Raw genomic sequence first — 20,864 nt, 5'->3', positions numbered from 1 at the left:
TCTGCCCTGGTTTTCTGGGCGTGCAAGTGCGAACTGCTTGCTGCTGCTGCCGCTGCTGCTGGGCTGCGAGGGGACGGATCGCCTGGGACTCTCCCTCTCTGCGCCCCATTTCGGGCACCGCCGTGGCTTTTCAACCTGCCCCTTGGGGCCAGATGTCCGGGGCTTCGGATAGAAAGTCTCCCAGGGGACGAGGCTCCTTTTGGGTTCCGTCTTTTGTTCTCGTGGGGCTTTGCCTGCGCCGCGGCCCCCGCCCCTCCCCCCCCAAGCCTTCCCCCCGCGGGCGCCGCGGGAGTGGCGCGTGCACCCGCGCACAGGTGTTCCCCCCACCGCCCGGGGCGCGCCCCCCGCCCGCCGCGCGCGCCACTTCCTGAGCGCGCCCCGGGCCCGCGGCCCCGCCCTGCGGCCAGGCCGGGAGGCGGCGGCGGCGACAGAGGTACAGGTGCCTCCGCCCGGCGACCGCCGCCCGCCAGCCCGCCCGCCTTGGCACCAGGCCTTCACGGCCCCTCTCCCGCCTCCCACTCCGGCCTCCCCACCGCCCGGCCAAATGCAGGCCGTCGCCCTCCCTGAGGAGATCCGTTGGCTCATGGAAGGTAACGCCCTGGCCCAGCCCCAGGCCCCCCCCGCCGTCCCTCCTCCCCCCACCCCACCCCCCTGGAGTCCCTCTGGTGCGGAGCCTGAGGCCCCGACCCGAGACGTCAGGGGCTCCCAAGGCCGGCCTCCCTTTTAAGCTCCATCACCTTCCACCTTCTAGAACCTCAAGGCTTCTAGAGCCCTCAACTCTGCAGAGCCACATTTTCATCCTGACCGCTCGGGGCCCATTCACCCCGCTCAGCCCCACATTTTCTTTTTCCTCGAGGCGTCGCCACCCCTCCACGTAACCTCCCAGGCCGAACCACCTTCCGGCCAGGTCCTGGGGAGGCGCCCCCGCCCCCGCCACGTACCCTCTCTCTTGGGGACAGCCCCCCCCCCCCCCGTGCCTGGGGGACTTTGCCTTCATCCCTCACCTCCAGCCCCGAAGCCCCTCACCCTCCTGCTCAGAGCTCTCCAAGGCTCTGGGCAAGGGGTGGGGGGTCGGGGGGGGGGTGCGAGGGGCGCGTGGGATGCTGTCGGCCAAGACCTGGGGGTTGGTGTGAGTTTTGCCGACGCCAAAAGCCGGTGCCTCCCTCTGCCAGCCTGCAGACCTCTGGGGGGTCTTGCTGCTCACCCAGGGCAGGCCAATACGCAGTAGTACATTGCTAACTTTTCTAGAAATGCCCCATCCTGGAGTGTTTACCTTCAGAGGATCGTTCCCAAGCAGTCCTTTTAAGAGTTAAGGTCGTACTCATCAACACTCTCGGCACCCAAATATCACCTGCTCCATCCACACTTTTTCTGGTGAAAGTAACTTGCTTCCCTGTAATTGACCTTTCTGGAAGGACAGAGGCCTCGAATCTGTGCTTGCATAAGGGCCCCAGGAGGAAACTACTCGGAATTAAGCTTTTTGGCATCCGAGTGACATTTTTGACACATATTTAACAGATGGCCCGCGTTGGGCAGGTCAGACTTTTGGCAAGGAGTATTTTTTTTCCAGTTTCTCTCAATTTAATTGGTTTTATATCTCCATTACCTTGTTATCTTGGTATAAATGCCTCCTAATCAAATATTTGGCAGTTCTCTTGGTCTCTGTTTGTAGCACTGTTTCCATTCTGGATTGCTTCTATGCAAAAGCTGTCAACTAGGTATTTCTTTAGAGGTGAAGTTTCCAAAATCCACTTTACTTATGACCCGAGTAAATCTAAACTTTCAGAGTAAAAAAGTATTTGTAGGGCGAAATAGCATCATCTGAGTGTCTGAGAAGAAGCAATCCAGCCTTTCCTTCTGCAGTTGGTTCAATATTCCATGTTGAACATAAAGAGAGGCTGTAAGCCTGTGGTTTCTGGGAGACAAGGAACTGTGGGAAAAAGTTTAGTTCTGCCCTTGTATTTAAAAATATAAAGTGATTCTTTTTATTGGTATCTGTCATTTGATGAGAGGAAACCTATTTTATAAGCTCGTTAAACACTACTTCCGTTTTGTGTGCAGCCTTAGTAGAAAATTCCTTTTTATTTTCAGAGGCTTGCAATGAAATCCACTCCCTCAACATTTTTGATGTGCAGTTCTTTATTGTTCAAAACTGACACTTTGGTAAACAACTCATTTCTGCACCTGCCACCTTCCTTTAGCTTAGATTATTTTCTTGTTAGCTGACTGTTTTTAATTGAAGTCTTCAGATCTCCTTCTAAAGCAGAACCTTTGTTTGCTGACAGGTAGAGCAGGGTATGAATGGAGATTAATTGCATGTCACATACTTCTGTATCAAACTTGCTGTGTCTTAACAATCTCTGTTGGTGCTTGCATCTTTAGAATATACAGAGGAGTCTGAGGTTAAATTTTAAGGAGCTTCATTGGTTAATGTATTTCTTTAAGGGCTTTTTTTTTTTTTAAAGTTTGCAATTAGAATCTGAATCTGAACTAGGAGGAAAAAGATAAAAGTGGGATTCCAACTAACCAATAATTCTATTGAAAAATGTTTGAGGACTATGTTTTTGAAAGGCTCCTGTAATCATAGCAACATATTGGTTATAGTTTTTTTTTTTTTTTTATGGAATACAGTCTCTGGTATTCTACTCATAGACCAGTAGAATTATTCATTGTACTATGAATAATTTGTGGATATTAGGAACCCATAATGGCTATCAATTTATCATCTGTTGCTGTTTACTTGTATCCGCCCCCCGGGCACCCCCCCCCCCCCCCCCCCTTATAAGGTTAACTGTTGACAATTAGAAAATCTGTAGGGACTGATCTCTATATCCTCACTCAGTGGAGAGAGTCACAGGGTGAGAGAGATGCCACTTTAGAGCTGCCACATGGCTGTGGGGGTGGGGTTACCACAATGAATTACTACTTTCATAAACCAGGGCATAAGCATTTGCACGGTGATTTAACGCTGGCCATCACAGCCATAACTTAAGCATTTATTTATTTATAACTACACGAGCATAAATGACAGGGGCGTTTTTTGACATAATATGTGTGCTTTTAAAAATAAAATATGCAAAGCATTATGAAAGGTTTATGCCAAAATTTTGCATAAGGAAGAAGGGAACAGAAATGCTGATGGCCTACAATTAATTTTGTTTAAGGATAAAATTTTAAACATTTGGAAATGTTTCATTTGACCCAAAAACTCCACTTCTGGGAATCTGTGTTACTGAAATTAAAAGACATGAAATAATATACAAGAATCCATCTCGAATGTCTATGTGTTGGGAAAGGTGGGGCGATGGTATGAATGAATTATCCATTTTATGGAATATTTTGCAGCCATTAAAAAGCATGTAATGGATCTGTATATAGTGGCTTGAAAATGTCCATAGGTTTAAGGCTAAAAGCAAGGTGCACAATAATATATATGATCCATTTTTGTTTGAAAACAAAAAGGTGAACCACCCTCTCCCTCCTTTATATTATATATTATTTCGTAAGCCTAGGAAGAAGTAAGAATGTATACCTAGCTGTTAGCATTGGTTTCTTTGGGAGGGGAATGAGAAGGTGGGGGAGACAGAGATCATTACTTTTATTTCATACACCTTCATGTTGTTGGAATTGCGACAAAGACCATGTATTAACTTTTATTAATCATATTAACAACGAGTAATGTTCTTTCGAAGAAAAAGGGACAAACAAAAGACAAATAGAAGCTTGTCAGAGTGGTCAGAGTGCTAACTAAAGAACCATTAACCAAGGTTATGATTATGTTTTTCTCTTGTTAGCTCTGGGTGTGTGGGGAAGGTGGGGATTTTTTTTAATGCTTTCTTGGATTTTTGGCAAATGTTAAAGCAGTGAGAGTACTCTTAGAGTAACTCAGGAACTACCTTCCTCAGATAGTCTCTGTCAAGCTCTCTTACAGAAATTGTAACTAGTCCATATCAGCAAGTAAGTACCTTACAGATAAGTAAAATGAAAGGTGTTTACTGCCTTATTGAAAGAGGAGGAAGTATTCAGGTCTGTTTTCAAACCATCAGGCTTGAGATGTAGAAGCTATCTTTTTGTTTTTGTTTTCTGATAGCCATACTGAAAACAAAAACAATGGCTTGCTGGCAGTTTGCATAATCTTTGCTCCACAGATATAAACATAATCAGTTTCTTCCTTGTCTTTCTATCCCTGCTTTTGAAGTCAGAAGCACAAGAGGCAAGCATGAAGAAGGTAGAATATATATTTCTTCAGTTCACAATGTGCTGTGTGTGATGGAATCAGACCTACTGATTTAACCCAAAAAGCTAATAGGTGCCAACTGCCTACAAGGTACCTAAATCCTGCTGGGAATATGGAGGAAAGTCAAAACAACACCCACACCCCAGATGCATTTAGTAGCAATTGCTGTGTGAACACTAATTCTGATATGCCTGTGGTTACTTATTTTTAAATTTCCTTGGAAAGAAATAGTCATTAATCATTTCCTTCTAGATTCTTCTCCAGATTTGCATTGGTCGATGCAAACAACCATAAAACCCTTTTCAGTATAGTGAAATTCGAACTCTGTGGAACTGGTAAGAGTGAGTTGCTCTGGATAGCTTAATCCTCTTTAATTAAGCACTCTAACTTTTTATCATAAAATTTGTGATCAGTCTTTTTCTAAAGTGTATTTGGAATTTTTCTCACTTCCTCAACTAGCCAGTCTGTATTCAAAGGGACTGCCTTTGAACACTTGAACTCAAGAATTGTTACAGTGAAGGTACGAAGGTACAAAGGGCTCTCTAGCTCAACACAGTACCCAGATCTTTCAGTGTGGACTTTGACATGCATTTTGGCTGCTCAGAGTCTTTTTTGCTTAATTTGTGATAGCGGATTGTCTTCTAGGAAGAAGAGACTATTGACAGTGAGATCTAACCATTCTTCTTTTTCTTTTTCATGTTAAAAATTTCTCTGATTATAAAAGTAATAATGGTGGTTGCAGAAAATTTAGAAAACACACAAGGATATACAATCAACCATGGCCAATAACTGTCAAAGTTCCATGTATTTCTTTTGGTTTTTATTATCTGTACATACTTTGGAAGTTGGGACATATTGTGTGGATGGTTTTATATACTGATCTTTCCACTTGTAGTCTTTCACTTCCTAAAGTCTCCTGAGCACTTTCTCAGATCATTAAAATTATGTTTTTCTTTTTTTAAAAAAATGTTTTATTTTATTTCTGAGAGAGAGAGACAGCGTGAGCAGGGGAGGGTCAGAGAGAGAGGGAGGCACAGAATCCAAAACAGGCTCCAGGCTCTGAGCTAGCTGTTAGCACAGAGCTTGACGCCGGGCTCGAACCCACGAACCGTGAGATCATGACCTGAGCTGAAGTCAAATGCTTAACCAATTGAGCCACCCAGGCGCCCCAAAATTATGTTTTTCTTTCCAGTGATCTAGAAGTTATATATTCAGGTGTTATTCCACTGGCACTTTTCCCCTTTGTGGCCTAAAAAAAAAAAAAAAAAAAGTACCACATCCCTTTGACTTAGCATTTCATTTCATTAAGAGTAAAGCAGTATCAGGGCACTGTTAAGCGTCCCGTTAAGCTGTTAACTGTCAGTCTGTCAGTTAAGTGTCTTACTTTGGCTCAGGTCATGATCTCGCGGTTTGTGAGTTCGAGCCCTGCATCAGGTTCTGTGCTGATAGCTCAGAGCCTAGTGCCTGCTTTGGATTCTATTTCTCCCTCTCTCTCTGCTCTTCCCCTGTTCACATTCTCTCTCTCTCTCTCTCTCTCTCTCTCTCTGCCAAAAATAAAGGAATATTAAAAAAAAAAAAAAAAAAGAGGGGCGCCTGGGTGGCTTAGTCGGTTAAGCGTCTGACTTTCTCTTAGGTCATGATCTCGCGGTTCGTGGGTTCGAGCCCCGCTTCGGGCTCTGTGCTGACTGTCAGCTCTGAGCCTGGTGCCTTTTTCTGAGTCTGTGTCTCCCTCTCTCTCTGACCCTCCCCTGCTCACGCTGTCTCTCTCTCCTAGAAATAAATAAAAATATTTAAAAAAAATTAAAAAAAAAAGAATGAAACAGTATCTTTTGGCTCTTTCCTCTAGTGTGAAATGTGAAATTCCTGATATAATCTGAGATTTTAGATGCAGAGAGTTGTTAATATTTTATTATGTATACTACAATAATTACTTTCTGACATTTGCATAATATTTTTAAACCATAGATATAATACTGTTTTCCCCCTTTAGTTTGTTAATTGCTTATTACTTTTTGTACCATGGCGTTTTCATTCTTGAACCTTTAATTTTATCTCTTAGATATTTAGACTGGGCTAATATGGTAGCCACTAGCCAGAGGTGGCTATTTAAGTTTAAATTAAATTACAAATTTTGGTTCCTCAGTTGCATTAGCTACATTTCAGCTAGTAGATGATGATCTAGAATATAATGCTGGGTGAATTTCTCAAGAAGGGTTCTTTTTTAAAAAATTTAAAAATGCTTATTTATTTTTAAAGAAGAGAGACACAAAGTGCAAGCGGGGTAAGGGCAGAGAGAGAGGGAGACACAGAATATGAGGCAAGCTCTAGACTCAGAGCCTGACATGGGGCTTGAACCCATGAGCCATGAGATCACAATCTCATGCTTAACTGACTGATTCACCCAGGTGCCCCTCAAGAAATGTTCTTTCATATTACACTTCCTGATCCCCTGCATGTCCGAGAATATGTCTATCTAGTTTCATATAACCTTAGATGTGTACAGAAAGTTCTAGGGTTACACTCTGCCCATTTCTTCCCCTTCCTACTAATTCACCCTTTAGAAGTGTCCCATTATCCTCTGGTCTTCAGTTTTTTGGAGAAGTCAGATGCCAGCTTGATGTATTTCTTTTGTAGCCCATTCCTCCCACCCCCTGCTTAGATGTTTATAGAATATTTTTCTTTGCTCTCACAAGTGTCACTAGATAGTGTCAAAGTCTTAGATTTTTAAAATGATTTTTCTCAGTTTGTAATGAATCATTTTGATCCAAAGACTCAGGCCTTTAACTTGGGAAAGTTTCTATTATCACTACTTCTGCTCCATTGGCTTTTTTTTTTTGGTCATATTACGGTATTCTTATACATGTATTGGACCTTAAACTACAGGCACCCTCCTACACTGTTGGTGGGAATGTAAACTGGTACAGCCCCTCTGGAAAACAGTGTGGAGGTTCCTCAGGAAACTAACAATAGAACTCCCTTATGACCCAGCAATAGCACTGCTAGGAATTTACCCAAGGGATACAGAAATGCTGAGGCATAGGAGTACATGTACCCCAATGTTCATAGCAGCACTCTCCACAATAGCTAAAACATGGAAAGAGCCTAAGTGTCCATCAACAGATGAATGGATCAAGAAGATGTGGTTTATCTATACCATGGAATACTACATGGCAATGAGAAACAATGAAATCTGGCCATGTATAGCAACATGGATGGACCTTGAGGGTGTTATGCTGAGCAAAATAAGTCAGGCAGAGAAGGACAAATATCATATGTTTGCACGTATAGGAGGATTAGGAGGAACTTGACGGAGGAACAAGGGGGAGAAGAAGGGCGGAAATGGTGGGGGAAAGGGAGAGAGGCAAATCATGAGAGACTCTTGAATGCTGACAAAAACTGAGGACTGATGGATGTGGGGGGGAGGGGGGATGGGCATGGAGGAGGGCACTTTGGGGATGAGCACTGAGTGTTATGTAGAAACTAATTTGACAATAAACTATTTGTAAAAAAAAAAAAATAAAAAAATAAAACTACTGATAAGGATAAAAAAAAAACTACTCTCTCCAATTCACTGTTTTTATTGTTCTGTCACTGACTTGATTATGATTTTAAATTCAGCATTCAATTAAAAAAATTTCCATGTATTTTTTTCCTTATCACTCATTGTTTCCTTGTCATTACATCTGCAAAGCTCTGGCTTATGGATATGAATTTTTGGATGCTTTAGAGAATACAAATTAGAAATTTTCTATACATTTCTGATCCTTAATAAATAATCTACTTGGGGCTCCTGGGTGACTCAGTCAGTTAAGCATCCGACTTTGGCTCAGGTCATGATCTCACAGCCTGTGAGTTCGAACCCCGTGTCGGGCTCTGTGCTGACAGCTCAGAGCCTGGAGCCTGCTTCAGATTCTTTCTGCCCCTCCCCTGCTCATGCTCTGTCTCTCTCTCTCTCTCTCAAAAATAAATAAACATTAAAAATTTTTTAAAAAAAATAATAAATCTACTTCAGAGAAAGGCATTTTTTTCTAGTTTTTCAAGATGGTCTTTTCTCTTTGAATTTGAGGGTTTTCCTCATTACAGTAGTATCTGGCTAAACATCATATAAATATTTGGTAAAATTTTTAAAAATTATTTTCTTCGAGAAAGCCTTATTGATTTTTTTTGGTTTAGTTTGTTTTGTTTTGTTTGCATTTGCCTCTTCATAGAAAAGCTCCGAGGTATGGCCTTTTACCTGTGTTGGTGATTTACCCTTGCCTCTCTAAATTAGGTGGGATTTGTTGGGGTTCTTTCAGAGTCTCCTCCATTTCCATCCTTCTGTAGATTAGAGTCCAATGATCATTCTGTGAGAAACTATGGAAGAACGAGAGAGGAGATTAGCTTTATTGCTAACTTGGGGGAAAATATGGATTCCTTATCTTGTTGTAGAATGCTGTATGTGTGTGTGGGTGTGTAAAATAGTACTTTTGCATTACTTCTCAGTTGAAAAAAAAGAAAGATTTACTCTTCCTCTTCTTCCTTTTTGTTTTTTAAAATATATTTTTTAAATTGGTAGACATGTTTGAGTTTCATTGTGGGAATAGCCTAGATATTAGGTGGGCTGCCCCGACCTTTTGAACGTGGCATGATCTATTTCCTGTGGAAACCCAAACATCTCCTCAGAAACCTAATAATTCTCAAGGAGCATGCATTCTCCGGGTCACTTTTCCTTCCAGGCTCTTAGCCCTGAGTCATGTAGGCATAAACTGTGGTTCCCAACTTGGATGATTTTGCCTCTCAGGGGACTTTTGGCAACACATGGACATGTTTTTTGCTGTTGCAACTGGGGCAGGTGCTATGGCATCTAGTGGGTAGAGGCCAGGCATGATGCTAAACTTCCTACAATGCATAGGACAGCCCCCACAAGAAAAGAATTATACAACCCTAAACATCAGTAGTGCAAGCCTGAGAAACCCTGGCCTAGATATATCCTTTTCCTCAATTTCCACAGAAGCCTACTCATGTGAAGGCCCTGTGACTGTAGAAGACCTCACTGGAGATTTAGGAGAAACAGGAAGAGGGAGGAGGGGTTACATAGCAGTAGTGCAAATTATTTCAATTTGAATATTAAGCATCCCTATTCCTATACCTTTTGTCCCCCCCTCCCCAGTCATCAGAGTGCCCTCTGCCCTTCACTTGATGTAGGTCTCAGCCTTATGCTTTCTCATAGACACTTTCTCCCTTTATCCTATCTGGAACAAAACCAAAAAGAAAAAAGAAAAAAAAACCCAATAACTATTTCCCCGGCCAACTGAAAAGATAGTTTAGCTGTCTGTTTTGTTTTTTAAGCTTCCCCAACACCCACACACAGAGAAACAAGTTACTTTTCCAAACAGTGACAGTTCTCTCTCTTAAGAGGAATTCTGGTGCCACCAATTAAGATAATAACATTTTTACCTCATTATATAAGTGTAATACTTAAACAATTTTCAGTCACTTTAAATATTGGAAAAATAAGATAAGTTTCAAGTTTTACCGTTATCTGAGAATCTTAACATATTGACATAACTATCATAGATCTCATTTTTTCACGTCATAAGCCATTACACCCTACAGAAATCCTATAATTTCTGCTACATTTATTCATATTTATTTCCCCTGTGTTTCCAAGTTCATTGCTTGCTTTTCCGGTTTGTCAGTGCTGCATTATAGGTTAGATGATTCTAACAGATGGCTTTTCAGGTTTGGAGTCTTTGAGTTCCACTGCTTAATTTTACTATCCAGCTTTTACATGGAAGATAGGACAGATGTGGGCTCAGGAACAAAGTAGCCTTAGCATCCAAAGAGCAAGCTTTCCTGAAAGCTGATGGGTTTGATAAAATCATGTATGAGTTACTTAAATTCTCATCTTGGGCCTTTTCCTAATATTGTTGATATTCTAATGTTAGTGTGATACAGGGAAATAAAGTGTTTATTCACATAGTAGAAGCTTTGCTAACATTTGTCCTGTGACACATATTTATACTAATGCAAACCAATATTGTATTTCAGTTGGAATTAATTAAGGTCGTATACTTTATAAATCAAATATATGGAGAATGCTGGGGTATTTAGCTACTGAAAATACCTCTTTCTGTTCATTTTATTTTGTGTTGTTTTTATCTATTAAAAAATTTTTAATGTTTATTCATTTTTTTGAGAGAGAGAGAGAGACAGAGACAGAGTGCGAGCTGGGGAGGGGCAGAGAGAGAGGGAAACACAGAATCCAAAGCAGGCTCCAGGCTCTGAGCTGTCAGCACAGAGCCAGATGCAGGACTCGAACTCATGAAGCCAACAGTTCATGACTTCATCATAACCTGAGCAGAAGTTGGACGCTATACCAACTGAGCCACCAAGGCACCCCTATTTTGTGTTGTATTTATTCGGTACAACATACTTCCAGAAAAATGCTTAGTCATAAATATACAGCTCAATGAATCCTCATAAAGAGAACACATCCCCAAAACAAAGACAAGAACATTACCAAAACTTCCAGAGACCCGTTGTGTCCTTTGGTATCTACTCACACTTAAAGACAAGCACACCTCTGATTTCTAACAGCAAAGTTCAGTTTTGGTTATTCAGTCAAACAGTATGTCCTCATGTATCTGGCTGCTTTGCTCAACATTATGCAGAAAATATCTCTTAACTGTGGTGTAATACACCTCCTGAAAGTCACATTGCCTTTAAAGTAATTTTTCCCGAGGTGAAGTTAAGTGTCCGACTTCGCCTCAGATCCATGATCTCACAGTTTGTGGGTTCAAGTCTACATTGCGCTCTGTGATGACAGCTTAGAGCACGGACCCTGCTTCAGAGTCTGTGTCTCCCTGTCTCTCTGCCCCTACCCCACTCATGCTCTGTCTCTCAAAAATAAACATTAAAAAAATTAAGTAATTTTTCCTTTCTGATAATTTTTGTATGAGCCTCTTCCTCCCTCAGTGCATCTATCCATTCCTCCCTCCCTCCCTTCCTTCCCCATACTTCATTAAGGCATGATTTATATACATAAAATGCACTAATCTTAAGTGTTACAACTTGGTGATTTTAATAAATGTAAACACCTGTGTGACTGCCACCCAGATTAAGATATAAACATTTCCATCACCCTGGAAAGTTTCCTTTCCAGTCAGTAGCCCTCCCCAGAGGAAACCACTATTCTGACCTCTGTCATCATGGATTAGTTTTATTGTTCTGGAACTTCATGAATCAGTATGATCCCTTTTGTATCTGTCCTCAACATATTTTTGCAATTTATCCCTGTTGTTCTGTGTCAGTTTTATCTTTTCTGCAACGTAGTATCCCATATTCCATATTTTGTTTATCCGTTTTTCTGCTGATGGATGTTGAGTTGTTCACTTTGGGGCTATTGTGAATACAGCTACTATGAAGATTCTTATAACTTGCGTTGTGAACATAAGCATTCACTTCTCTCAGATAAATATTTAGGAGTAGAATTACCGGGTCATAGGGTAGGCATATGTTTAATTTTATTAGAAACTCCAGTTTCCCAAAGCAGTTATACTTATTTTACACTCCTACCAGCAGCGTATGAGAGTTCTCATGAATATATTTTTATTGTAGAATATTTGCACAACATAGAAATAAAAGACTACTTGATTTTTTTAGACAGGGTAGTTTTATATACTTTTCCATGTGAATCTGTCTACACACACACACACACACACACACACATAAATTGCTGCATGGTGTTTCAAAATTTATTTAACTATTTTTCTATTGATGGATGTTTAGGTTTTTTCCAATTTTTAAAAATATTTCCACAGTGCTGTAGAGAACCTATCTCTATGTGCATCTTTGTGTACATGTGCAAATATTTCTGTAGGGTAAATTTTTAGACTCTCAAATGGATTGCAGATGTGTTAAGCCTAGCATTTTAGTTTGGCCATTAGCTAAAACTTAATCTAAAGTATTCGGTGTGTTTTAGGTTCTGGTTTTTATTCTCTCTGTGCTGTGAGTATACAGGTATTATCATGTTCCCCCCTCCAGGAGGTAGAAGGAGAATTAAAAATATAAACACCACAATTCTTGGGTCATGGGGCAGAAACAATCAGCAGGTTGAAGCAAAATACAGCCAGAACATGCTGATAATTTCTCTATTGTATGCTGACAACTTCCTGCAAGCCAAAACAAAGCTGGTGGGTATGAGGTTAGCCTTGCCTTAAGTTTACCTTTTAACAAAAGGCAAAAAAATATGCCTTAAAGGATTACAATTAATTGCCAGATAAAAATGTAACAAGGTTTAAAACAAATTTTAAACAAAGTAATTATACCCTTCTATGATACTTTTATTTAATTAGTATGAAAATAGACAAGATTTCCATGAAGACTTCCATTATTGGAGTAGGAAGAATGAAAACACTGAAGTTTTAAAGATTCAGTTTTAGTGAGACATTTAAGAGTGACTGCAGAAATCCTAAGGGTCTGATATCTGCAGTGTGCCTGTGACAGGGAATCAGGAATTTTTGTTTGTTTCCACCAGAAGCTATCAATGAGACTTTGTAGAAATTGAGTTAGCAGCCAGGCTGGTTTTCTCCATGAAATAGGAATATATAATTTAAAGTAATAGTTGTGGTATTTAATTTAATGTAAAGAATACCCAGGAAAACCTAGGTGGCTTAGTTGGTTAAGCGCCTGACTCTTGATTTAGGCTCAGGTCATGATCTCAAGTTTCATGAGTTCACATCAGGGGAACACTCTCTCCCCGCCCTCTCTGCTCCTCCCTTGTGCTGGCTCTCTCTCTCTCTCTCTCTCTCTCTCAAGATAAATAAACTTTTAAAAAATCTTTAAAAAAAGAATACCCAGACATGTTAGTAGTAAATTTGACCCATAAGATATCATTGTCCTCCAAATAAACAAAAGAGTATTCTTGTAAATGGACAAGGTCAGATATTTGGGAAAATGTCATAAACTTTCACCAGTTTACAAAACCTAGTGATCTTGGACACATCCTGCCAAGAATCTTTTCAGCTGGCCTCAGATCCTGCAGGAGTATGATGATCATATTACTTCTACAGTATTTCACATACTTTCTGTGCCCTTGTCCTTCTGTCTTCTTTTCCTGTTTTCTTTTCCTACTCTGACTTGCTGGAATAGATGTCCATATAAGTTGTCTGGAAGCTGAGGGAATCTGTTTTAGGGCAGCTATGAATTATGAAATGCAGATACAATTTTCCCAGAGCTGAGCTTACCTTTTAAATATGGAACTTAAAAGTCATTGTGTATTACTTTTAGTACAAAATACTGTATGCTATCATAAGCCATCTTTCCAGAGTAATCTTTCACCACTGTTCCTCTCACCTTTAACCTTCTGCCATCTAAGTTGAAATTCTTTCTTTTTTTAAAAAAAATTGTTTTATGTTTTTATTTATTTCTGAGAGAGGGAGAGGGGGAGGGAGGGAGGGAGAGAGAGAGAGAGAGACAGAGAGAGAGAGAGAGAGAGACAGAGAGAGACAGCATGAGCAGAGGGTCAGAGAGAGAGGGACATACAGAATCTGAAACAGGCTCCAGGCTCTGAGCTAGCTGTCAGCACGGAGCCCAACACAGAGCTCAAACCCTGGAACCATGAGATCATGACCTGAGCCGAAGTCAGATGCTCAACTGACTGAGTCACCCAGGCGCCGGAAATTCTTTTAGTCTCTCCAACTGAACTGAGATCTATCACCTCAGGAACTTTGCACATGATGTTTCCATGCTTGTACTTTTTTTTTCCTAGTTCCACCAACTCCCCACCTTCCCCCCTCCCCCACAGCATACATACTTGGCCTGCTAATTTGGGAATTTCAGAAAAAGATCAGTTTTCTAAGAGGTCTCCCCTGACTTACTTCCCTCTCTAGATGAGTTGCGTGTATCATGGGGCTGTGGCCTCCCTTATTTTTCATATTATAACTCATATCACAATTTATTCTAATTGCCTATTTAAGTCTGTGTTCTTTGCTAGACTGTAAACTCTTATGATAGAGCTTAGATCTAATTCACTTTTCCCAGTACTCGGCATGTATTAAGCACTCAATAAATATTTGTTGAAGAATGAAGACATGTAGGAAAAAAAGTGGCATTATTGATGGTATGTTTCTAATTTTGTCTTTTCTCTTTGATGGGAAGACATTTACACCATGTGGTTCATCTTGCTCACTTACCAGTTGAAGGTAACAAGGTGCAGAGTGTGTAATACTGAGTATTGTGTACAGTGAGAACTGCAGGGTCAGAGGTGCCTCAGGAGTGTTCTTACACAGTGGTGTTTTCCACACTGGGTTATGCAATTGCAGGAGCCTAAGGCATCCTGTTGTGGCAGGATGTGATGTTTATGTTAGAAGAGTTCTTGTTTGTAAAAGGTTGATTGCTTAACAGAAAACCCTATAGATAGCTTGGTGAGCTGGGTTAAATATAGGAGCTGATATGTTGAGAGACCTTTTAAGATCTCTTTCCTGTTCAGCGGTGAGTAGTGTGTTTCTGATCAGGGTTGCTCAAGCACCTTCTGCTCATAATAACTATAAGTGGCATCATCTTCTAAATTGAGAGACAAGTGTATTATATGCTGCTCTGTAATTTTTGTTTTCCTAATATCTTTGTCATGTTGTGATGTCAGGGTTATGCTGGCTTCATAAAATGAGTAGGCATGTGTGTATAATACTGGATATATAATTTCTCATATAGCCCTTTCTAATAACTTATTTTTTCTTTCAAATGTTTTATTTATTTTTCAGAGAGAGATTGTGAGCTGGGGAAGGGCAAAGAGAGAGGGGGACAGAGAATCCACAGTGGGCTCTGTGCTGACAGCAGTGAGCCCAACGTGGGGCTCGACCTCACAAACCACAAGATCATGGCATGAGCTAAAGATGGCCACTCAACCAACTGCGCCACCCAGGCACCCCGCTTTTAACTTATTTATATTTTTCTTGTTTATACACTTGTTCATTTACTAAGTTGTGGGTGTAATTTTAGATCTGATTCTTAAAAAACAGATGAGACAGACAGCAGAGATTGTCTTTGTGTTATTTTATTTCTGAGTAGGTGACACTTGCATGTGAATTAACACATGAACATGAATTAACATTTGGAAAGGAAGTCTTTCGAAAAAGTAATTTGGAAAAGTAACCTCATAACAAAAATGTCAAGCTTTTCTTAATATCTTTGGGGGATAGTTATATCCTGTTGATGCTCTTTCTACAATTTTAATATATAGAAATATAATTACATAGGATATTTTACTTATAAGAATATAGTAAGGAGGGCAGAAGTACAAAATATTATATAGTTGATCCTTGAACAACATGTGGGTTAGGGCTGCTGCCCCTTCCTCTTCCCTCGCCTTCTACCCCCCCAGTTGAAAATCCTCACATAGCTTTTGACTCCCCCAAAACTTAACTACTAGTAGCCTACCATTGAGCAGAGCCTTACCAATAACATAAACAGTCAGTTGACATATTTGGTATGTTATATGCATCATACACTGTATTCTTACAGCAAAGTAAGCTGGCAGGGTGCATGGGTGGCTCAGTTGGTTAAGAGACCGACTTAGGCTCAGGTCATAATCTCGAGGTTCATGAGTTCCAGCCCCATGTCGGGCTCTGTGCTGACAGCTCAGAGCCTGGAGCCTACTTTAGATTCTGTGTCTCCTTCTCTCTCTGCTTCTCCCCTGCTCATGCTCTGTCTCTCTCTTTCAAAAATAAATAAATATTAAAAAGAATTAAAGAAAACAATAAAGTAAGCTGGAGAAAAAATGTAATCATAAGGAAGAGAAAATACATTTACAGGACTGTATTGTATTTATCAGAAAAAATATCTGCATGTAAGTGGACTGGTCAGTTCACACTCACGTTGTTCAAGGGCCAGCTGTATATGTTTATCATCTGTGGGAATAAAGTATATACTGCAACCACCTGTCTCTCACAGGATTCTCTTCATTCCCACCTTCATTCCCACCTTCATCTCCACCTCTGTCTGCCTAGGTGGCCTTCTTCCCTGCTCACAACTATGAGCCAGCTCAGCACACCACCACTAAGTGAAATGAAGATAGATGTACAAAAAAATTGAAGTCTATATATCCAAAATAGGAGTACATTACCTTATGCTTGCACAGTGATTTCTATTTCACTTATTTTTTTTCACATTTTAAAACAACACATTTTAGGACATCTAGAAAATACAGGAAAGTATGAAGAAGATGGTAAAAGTAGCTTGTAATTCCACCACCTAGAGATGGCCATTGTTAATATTTTGGTGTTTACCACAGTACCTGACTGGCCTGTAGAAAGGACTCAATAAAGACTGAGTTAATGAATGAATTTGACCCTGTTCTCCCTTCTTTTTTTTCCCAAAATGTTAAAATTATACTGTACACCACTTTTTGAAAATTAATAGACTTTGTATTTTTAGAACAGTTTTACATTCACAGAAAAATGGAGCAGATAGTACACAGTTCTATTTCCCTTTCTTTCCAGTTTCCCTTATTATTAACATTTTACATTAGTATGATGCATATGTTACCATTCATTGACCAATATGGATATGTTATTAACTAAAGTCCATAGTTTATTGTTTCCCTTAGTTTTTACTTAATATCCTTTTTCTGTTCCAGGATCCTATCCATGATACCTCACTTAATTTAGTTTCCTTACATTGCTTTTGGCTGTGACAATTTCTCAAACTTTCCTCATTTTTGATGATTTTGACAGTTTTGAGGAGCATTCGTCAATAGTACTGTAGAATGCCTCTATATTAGAATTCAGTGTTTTTCTCATGACTAAATTTGGACTGGGAATTTTGGCAAGGAAATCACAGTGGTAAGTGCCATTCTTATCACATGTCAAGGGTATATAATACCAAGATGATTTATGACTGTTGGTATTGACCTTGATCACCTACCTGATTGTTGTAATGTTTGTCTGGTTTCTTCACTCTAAGGTTACTCTTTATTTCCCCTTTCAGTAGTACTGTGTTCTTTGGAAGGAAGTCTGTATGTGAAGCCCACACTTAAGGGGTGGCAGTTATGTTCCCCCTTCTTTAACTATTTTTTTTAAGTTTATTTATTTTGAGAGAGAGAGACAGAGTGCGAGCAGGGTAGGGGCAGAGAAAGGGAGAGAGAACCTCAAGCAGGCTCCACACTATCAGTGAAGAGCCCGATGTGGGGCATGAACTCACAAACTGCGAGATCATGACCTGAGCTGAAATCAAGAGTCGGACACTTAACCGACTGAGCCACCCAGGCGCCCCATGTTCCCACTTCTTTAAAGTGAAGTATCTACGGGGCACCTGGGTGGCTTAGTGGGTTAAGCGTCTGACTTTCGCTTAGGTCATGATCTCGCGGTTCGTGGGTTCGAGCCCCGCGTCGGGCTCTGTGCTGACTGCCAGCTCAGAGTCTGGAGCCTGTTTCAGTCTGTGACTCCCTCTCTCTCTGACCCTCCCCTGCTCATGCTGTCTCTCTCTCTCTCCTAGAAATAAATAAAACATTAAAAAATTAAAAAAAAAATAAAGTGAAGTATCTACATAAATTATTTGGAATTTGTCTGTGCTGGAGATTTGTCTCTTCATCCCCATTAATTAATTTATTGAGTTACTTATTTATATAAATATGGACTAGTAAATACTTATTTTATACTTTGAGTTATAATGCAATATTACTTTATTTTATTCCTCAAATTGTTCCAGCTTTAGCCATTGGGAGCTCTTTTACATGGCTTCTGTGACTTTTTTGATATGCCCATCATATGTGTGTGTGTGTGTGTGTGTGTGTGTGTGTGTGTGTATTTGAGGCACATTCTTACTTTCTGGCACTACAACATGCTCCAGACTCATCTTGTATATCTGCCCCAGTTCTAGGATCAGCCATTTCTCCAAGGAGACTTGTCCCTTTTATTGAAAATTGGTATTAGAAACCAAGATCTGGGCTCTGGGTGAGCACATTGGTACTGGGATATTTCTTTTAAGGCCTCTCAGTTGACAAAGCAAAGAAGTATGTTTTTATAATAACCCCTTATATACATATATCTATAAAAAATTCTCTATATAACCATCTGTATCTATATAAATTTAAACATCAGTTCTTTCAACTTTAATTCATTCTACACTTCTCTCTTTGCTATTCCTGATACTGTTCCTCTCCTTTCCATTCCAACAGAGAGAAACCTGGTTCCAACCATTCATCACCCATTTATTGTTTTATCAGAATATACAAAATAGTAATATAAGAATTATTAACCCATACACCTGTGAGAAATAACTTCATTGACTATAGACCAGTGTTTTTGTGCAGTTTGCCTTTAGTCCTATAAACTCCACTTATTTCCAAAGTTACTTAGGTCAGTCAGTACCTTTCCCCCCATCTCCTTCAGTGAAGTTTCCCCCCATTATTGTTAATACAGTGAGATTATGTTGCTACAGTCTGCATTCTTTCCTGATATCCCCCAATCTCCTAAATTATTTTTTTTGAATTTGTAAATGTTAAGGCTCACAAAGTGTTGTAAAGTTCTATAGGTTTTGACAAATGTGTAATGTTGTATATCCACCATTAACGCATCATATAGTATAGCTTCACTGCCCTAAAAATCATCTGTGCTTCACCTATTCACCCCTTCCCCACTCCTCTTGAACCCCTTGGCAACCACTGATCTTTTCACTGTCTCTATAGTATTGCCTTTTCCAGATGTCATATAATTGGAATTACACAATATGTAGCCTTTTCAGATTGGCTTCTTTCACTTAGTAATATGCACTTAAGATTTCCTCATATCTTTTCATGGCTTGATAGCTCATTGCTTGTTAATACTGAATAGCATTCCATTGTCTGGATGTTTATTTATCCATTCACCTACCGACAGACATCTTGGTTGCTTCCAAGTTTTGGCAATTATGAATAAAGCTGCTGTAAACATCCATGTACAGGTTTTCGTGTGGACGTACATTTTCAGTTCAATTGGGTAAATACTTAGAAGTGTGATTGCTACTGTGCCTTCTAGTAAGACTACTTTTTTCCTTCTAAAGTTTATTTTTTGGTTGTTGTTATTATTTTTCTTTTTTTAAATATTTATTTATTTTTGAGACAGAGACAGAGCACAAGCAGGGAAGGGGCAGAGGGAGAGAGAGACACAGAATCCCAAGCAGACTCCAGGCTCTGAGCTGTCAGCACAGAGCCCAATGTGGGCTTGAACTCACAAACCATGAGATCATGACCTGAGCCAAAGTCAGAGGCTTAATCAGCTGTCACCCAGGTGCCCCAACCAATGTTGAATGTAAAAACTTCTAGACGTTTAATATCTTATTTTTGTAAATGAAGATAAAAAGGTTATGTTAGCAGAGAATAAAAACTGAAAGAATGATGGAATTGCAAGTAATAAGGGAAGTAATATACTGAAGGACCTTTTAAATACTCTTTCCCTTTCAGTGATGAGTAGTGTGTTCAGACTACAATCACTATGATTAGCTTCAGCTTCTAAACTGAAGGGCAAATATATTATACACTGATTTGTATAATTTTCTTCTCTTAATATCTTTATCAAGTTTTGGTATCAGAGTTATACTGGCTTCATAAAATGAATTAGAAAGTGCTCACATATTCTATTTTCTCTAAGAGTTTGTGTAAGATTGGTATTCTTTCTACCTTAAGTGTTTGGTGGAAATCACTTGTGAAATCATCTGGGCCTAAATTTTCTTTCTGGAAAGGTTTTTTTTAAACTATGCATTCAATTTCTTTTTTAGATATAGGGCTATTTGGATTTTGTATTTCATCTTGCACATTTTGGTAAATTGTGCTTTTTGAGGAGTTTGTTGGTTTAATGTAAGTTGTCAAATTTATTGGCAAAAAGATGTTGATAATATTCCCTTATTATTCTTTTAACATCTGTGAGATTTTTAATAATATCCCTTTCTTCATTCCTGATATTGTTAATTTGTGTGGGTTTTTTCTGTCCTTTGATGGATCTTGATAAAACTGTTAGGGGTTTATCAAATTTATTGGTCTTTAAAAAGAATCAACTAATGTTTTTTCTGCTTTCTAAATTGATTTCTACCCTTATCTTTATTATTTTCTTTTTTCCACTTGGGATTTAATTTACTTATATTTTTCTAGCTTTTTAAGGCAAAGACTTAAATCATTGATTTAAAACATTCTTCTTCTCTAACATGAACATTTAAAACTGTACATTTCCCTCAATTAAACACAGGAATCTATAGATCCTATTAATTTAAATATGTTGTATTTAATAGTCATTCCATTTGAAATGTTCGTTTTAATCAAAGAATACTATTTCTTCTTTGGCTTTGTTATTTCAAACTGTTGAGGCTTTTTAGATATCTTATTGTTACTAATTTCTGAATTCTTTTGTGGTCAGGGAATATATTCTGTAAGGTTTTAGACTTCGGGCATTTATGAAGACTTATTTTATGGCCTAGAATAAGGTATATTTTGCTGAACATTCCATGTTCATTAAAGAAATATTCTATAGTTGTTGGCTACAATATTCTATGGCTGTCAATTAGGTCAAAGTGATTGATGGTATTGTTCAGGTCTTCTATCTCCTTAGTGATTATTTTTCTAGTTGTTCTATTAGTTTCTGAAGGAGGTTGGTAAAATCCCCAACTATGATTGTAGACC

General features: G+C 39.5%; 1 protein-coding gene across 1 annotated transcript in view; it reads left to right on the top strand.

The window, feature by feature from the left end:
• The first annotated feature begins 405 nt into the window (after positions 1-405).
• The window catches only part of SKAP1 (src kinase associated phosphoprotein 1), a 280,793-nt gene continuing 260,334 nt past the window's right edge, over positions 406-20,864 (top strand). The window contains exon 1 of the mRNA XM_039227907.1: positions 406-590. Coding sequence (XP_039083838.1) covers positions 545-590 — 46 coding nt within the window. The 5' untranslated portion in view covers positions 406-544. The remainder of the gene's footprint in view (positions 591-20,864) is intronic.

The sequence above is a fragment of the Hyaena hyaena genome, unplaced genomic scaffold (assembly GCF_003009895.1).
Source record: "Hyaena hyaena isolate Hyena2069 unplaced genomic scaffold, ASM300989v1 scaffold_29, whole genome shotgun sequence".
NCBI classification, from domain to species: Eukaryota; Metazoa; Chordata; class Mammalia; order Carnivora; family Hyaenidae; genus Hyaena; species Hyaena hyaena.
The sequence above is the reverse complement of the archived record's forward strand: the minus strand, read 5'-3'. Positions and strand labels throughout refer to the sequence as shown.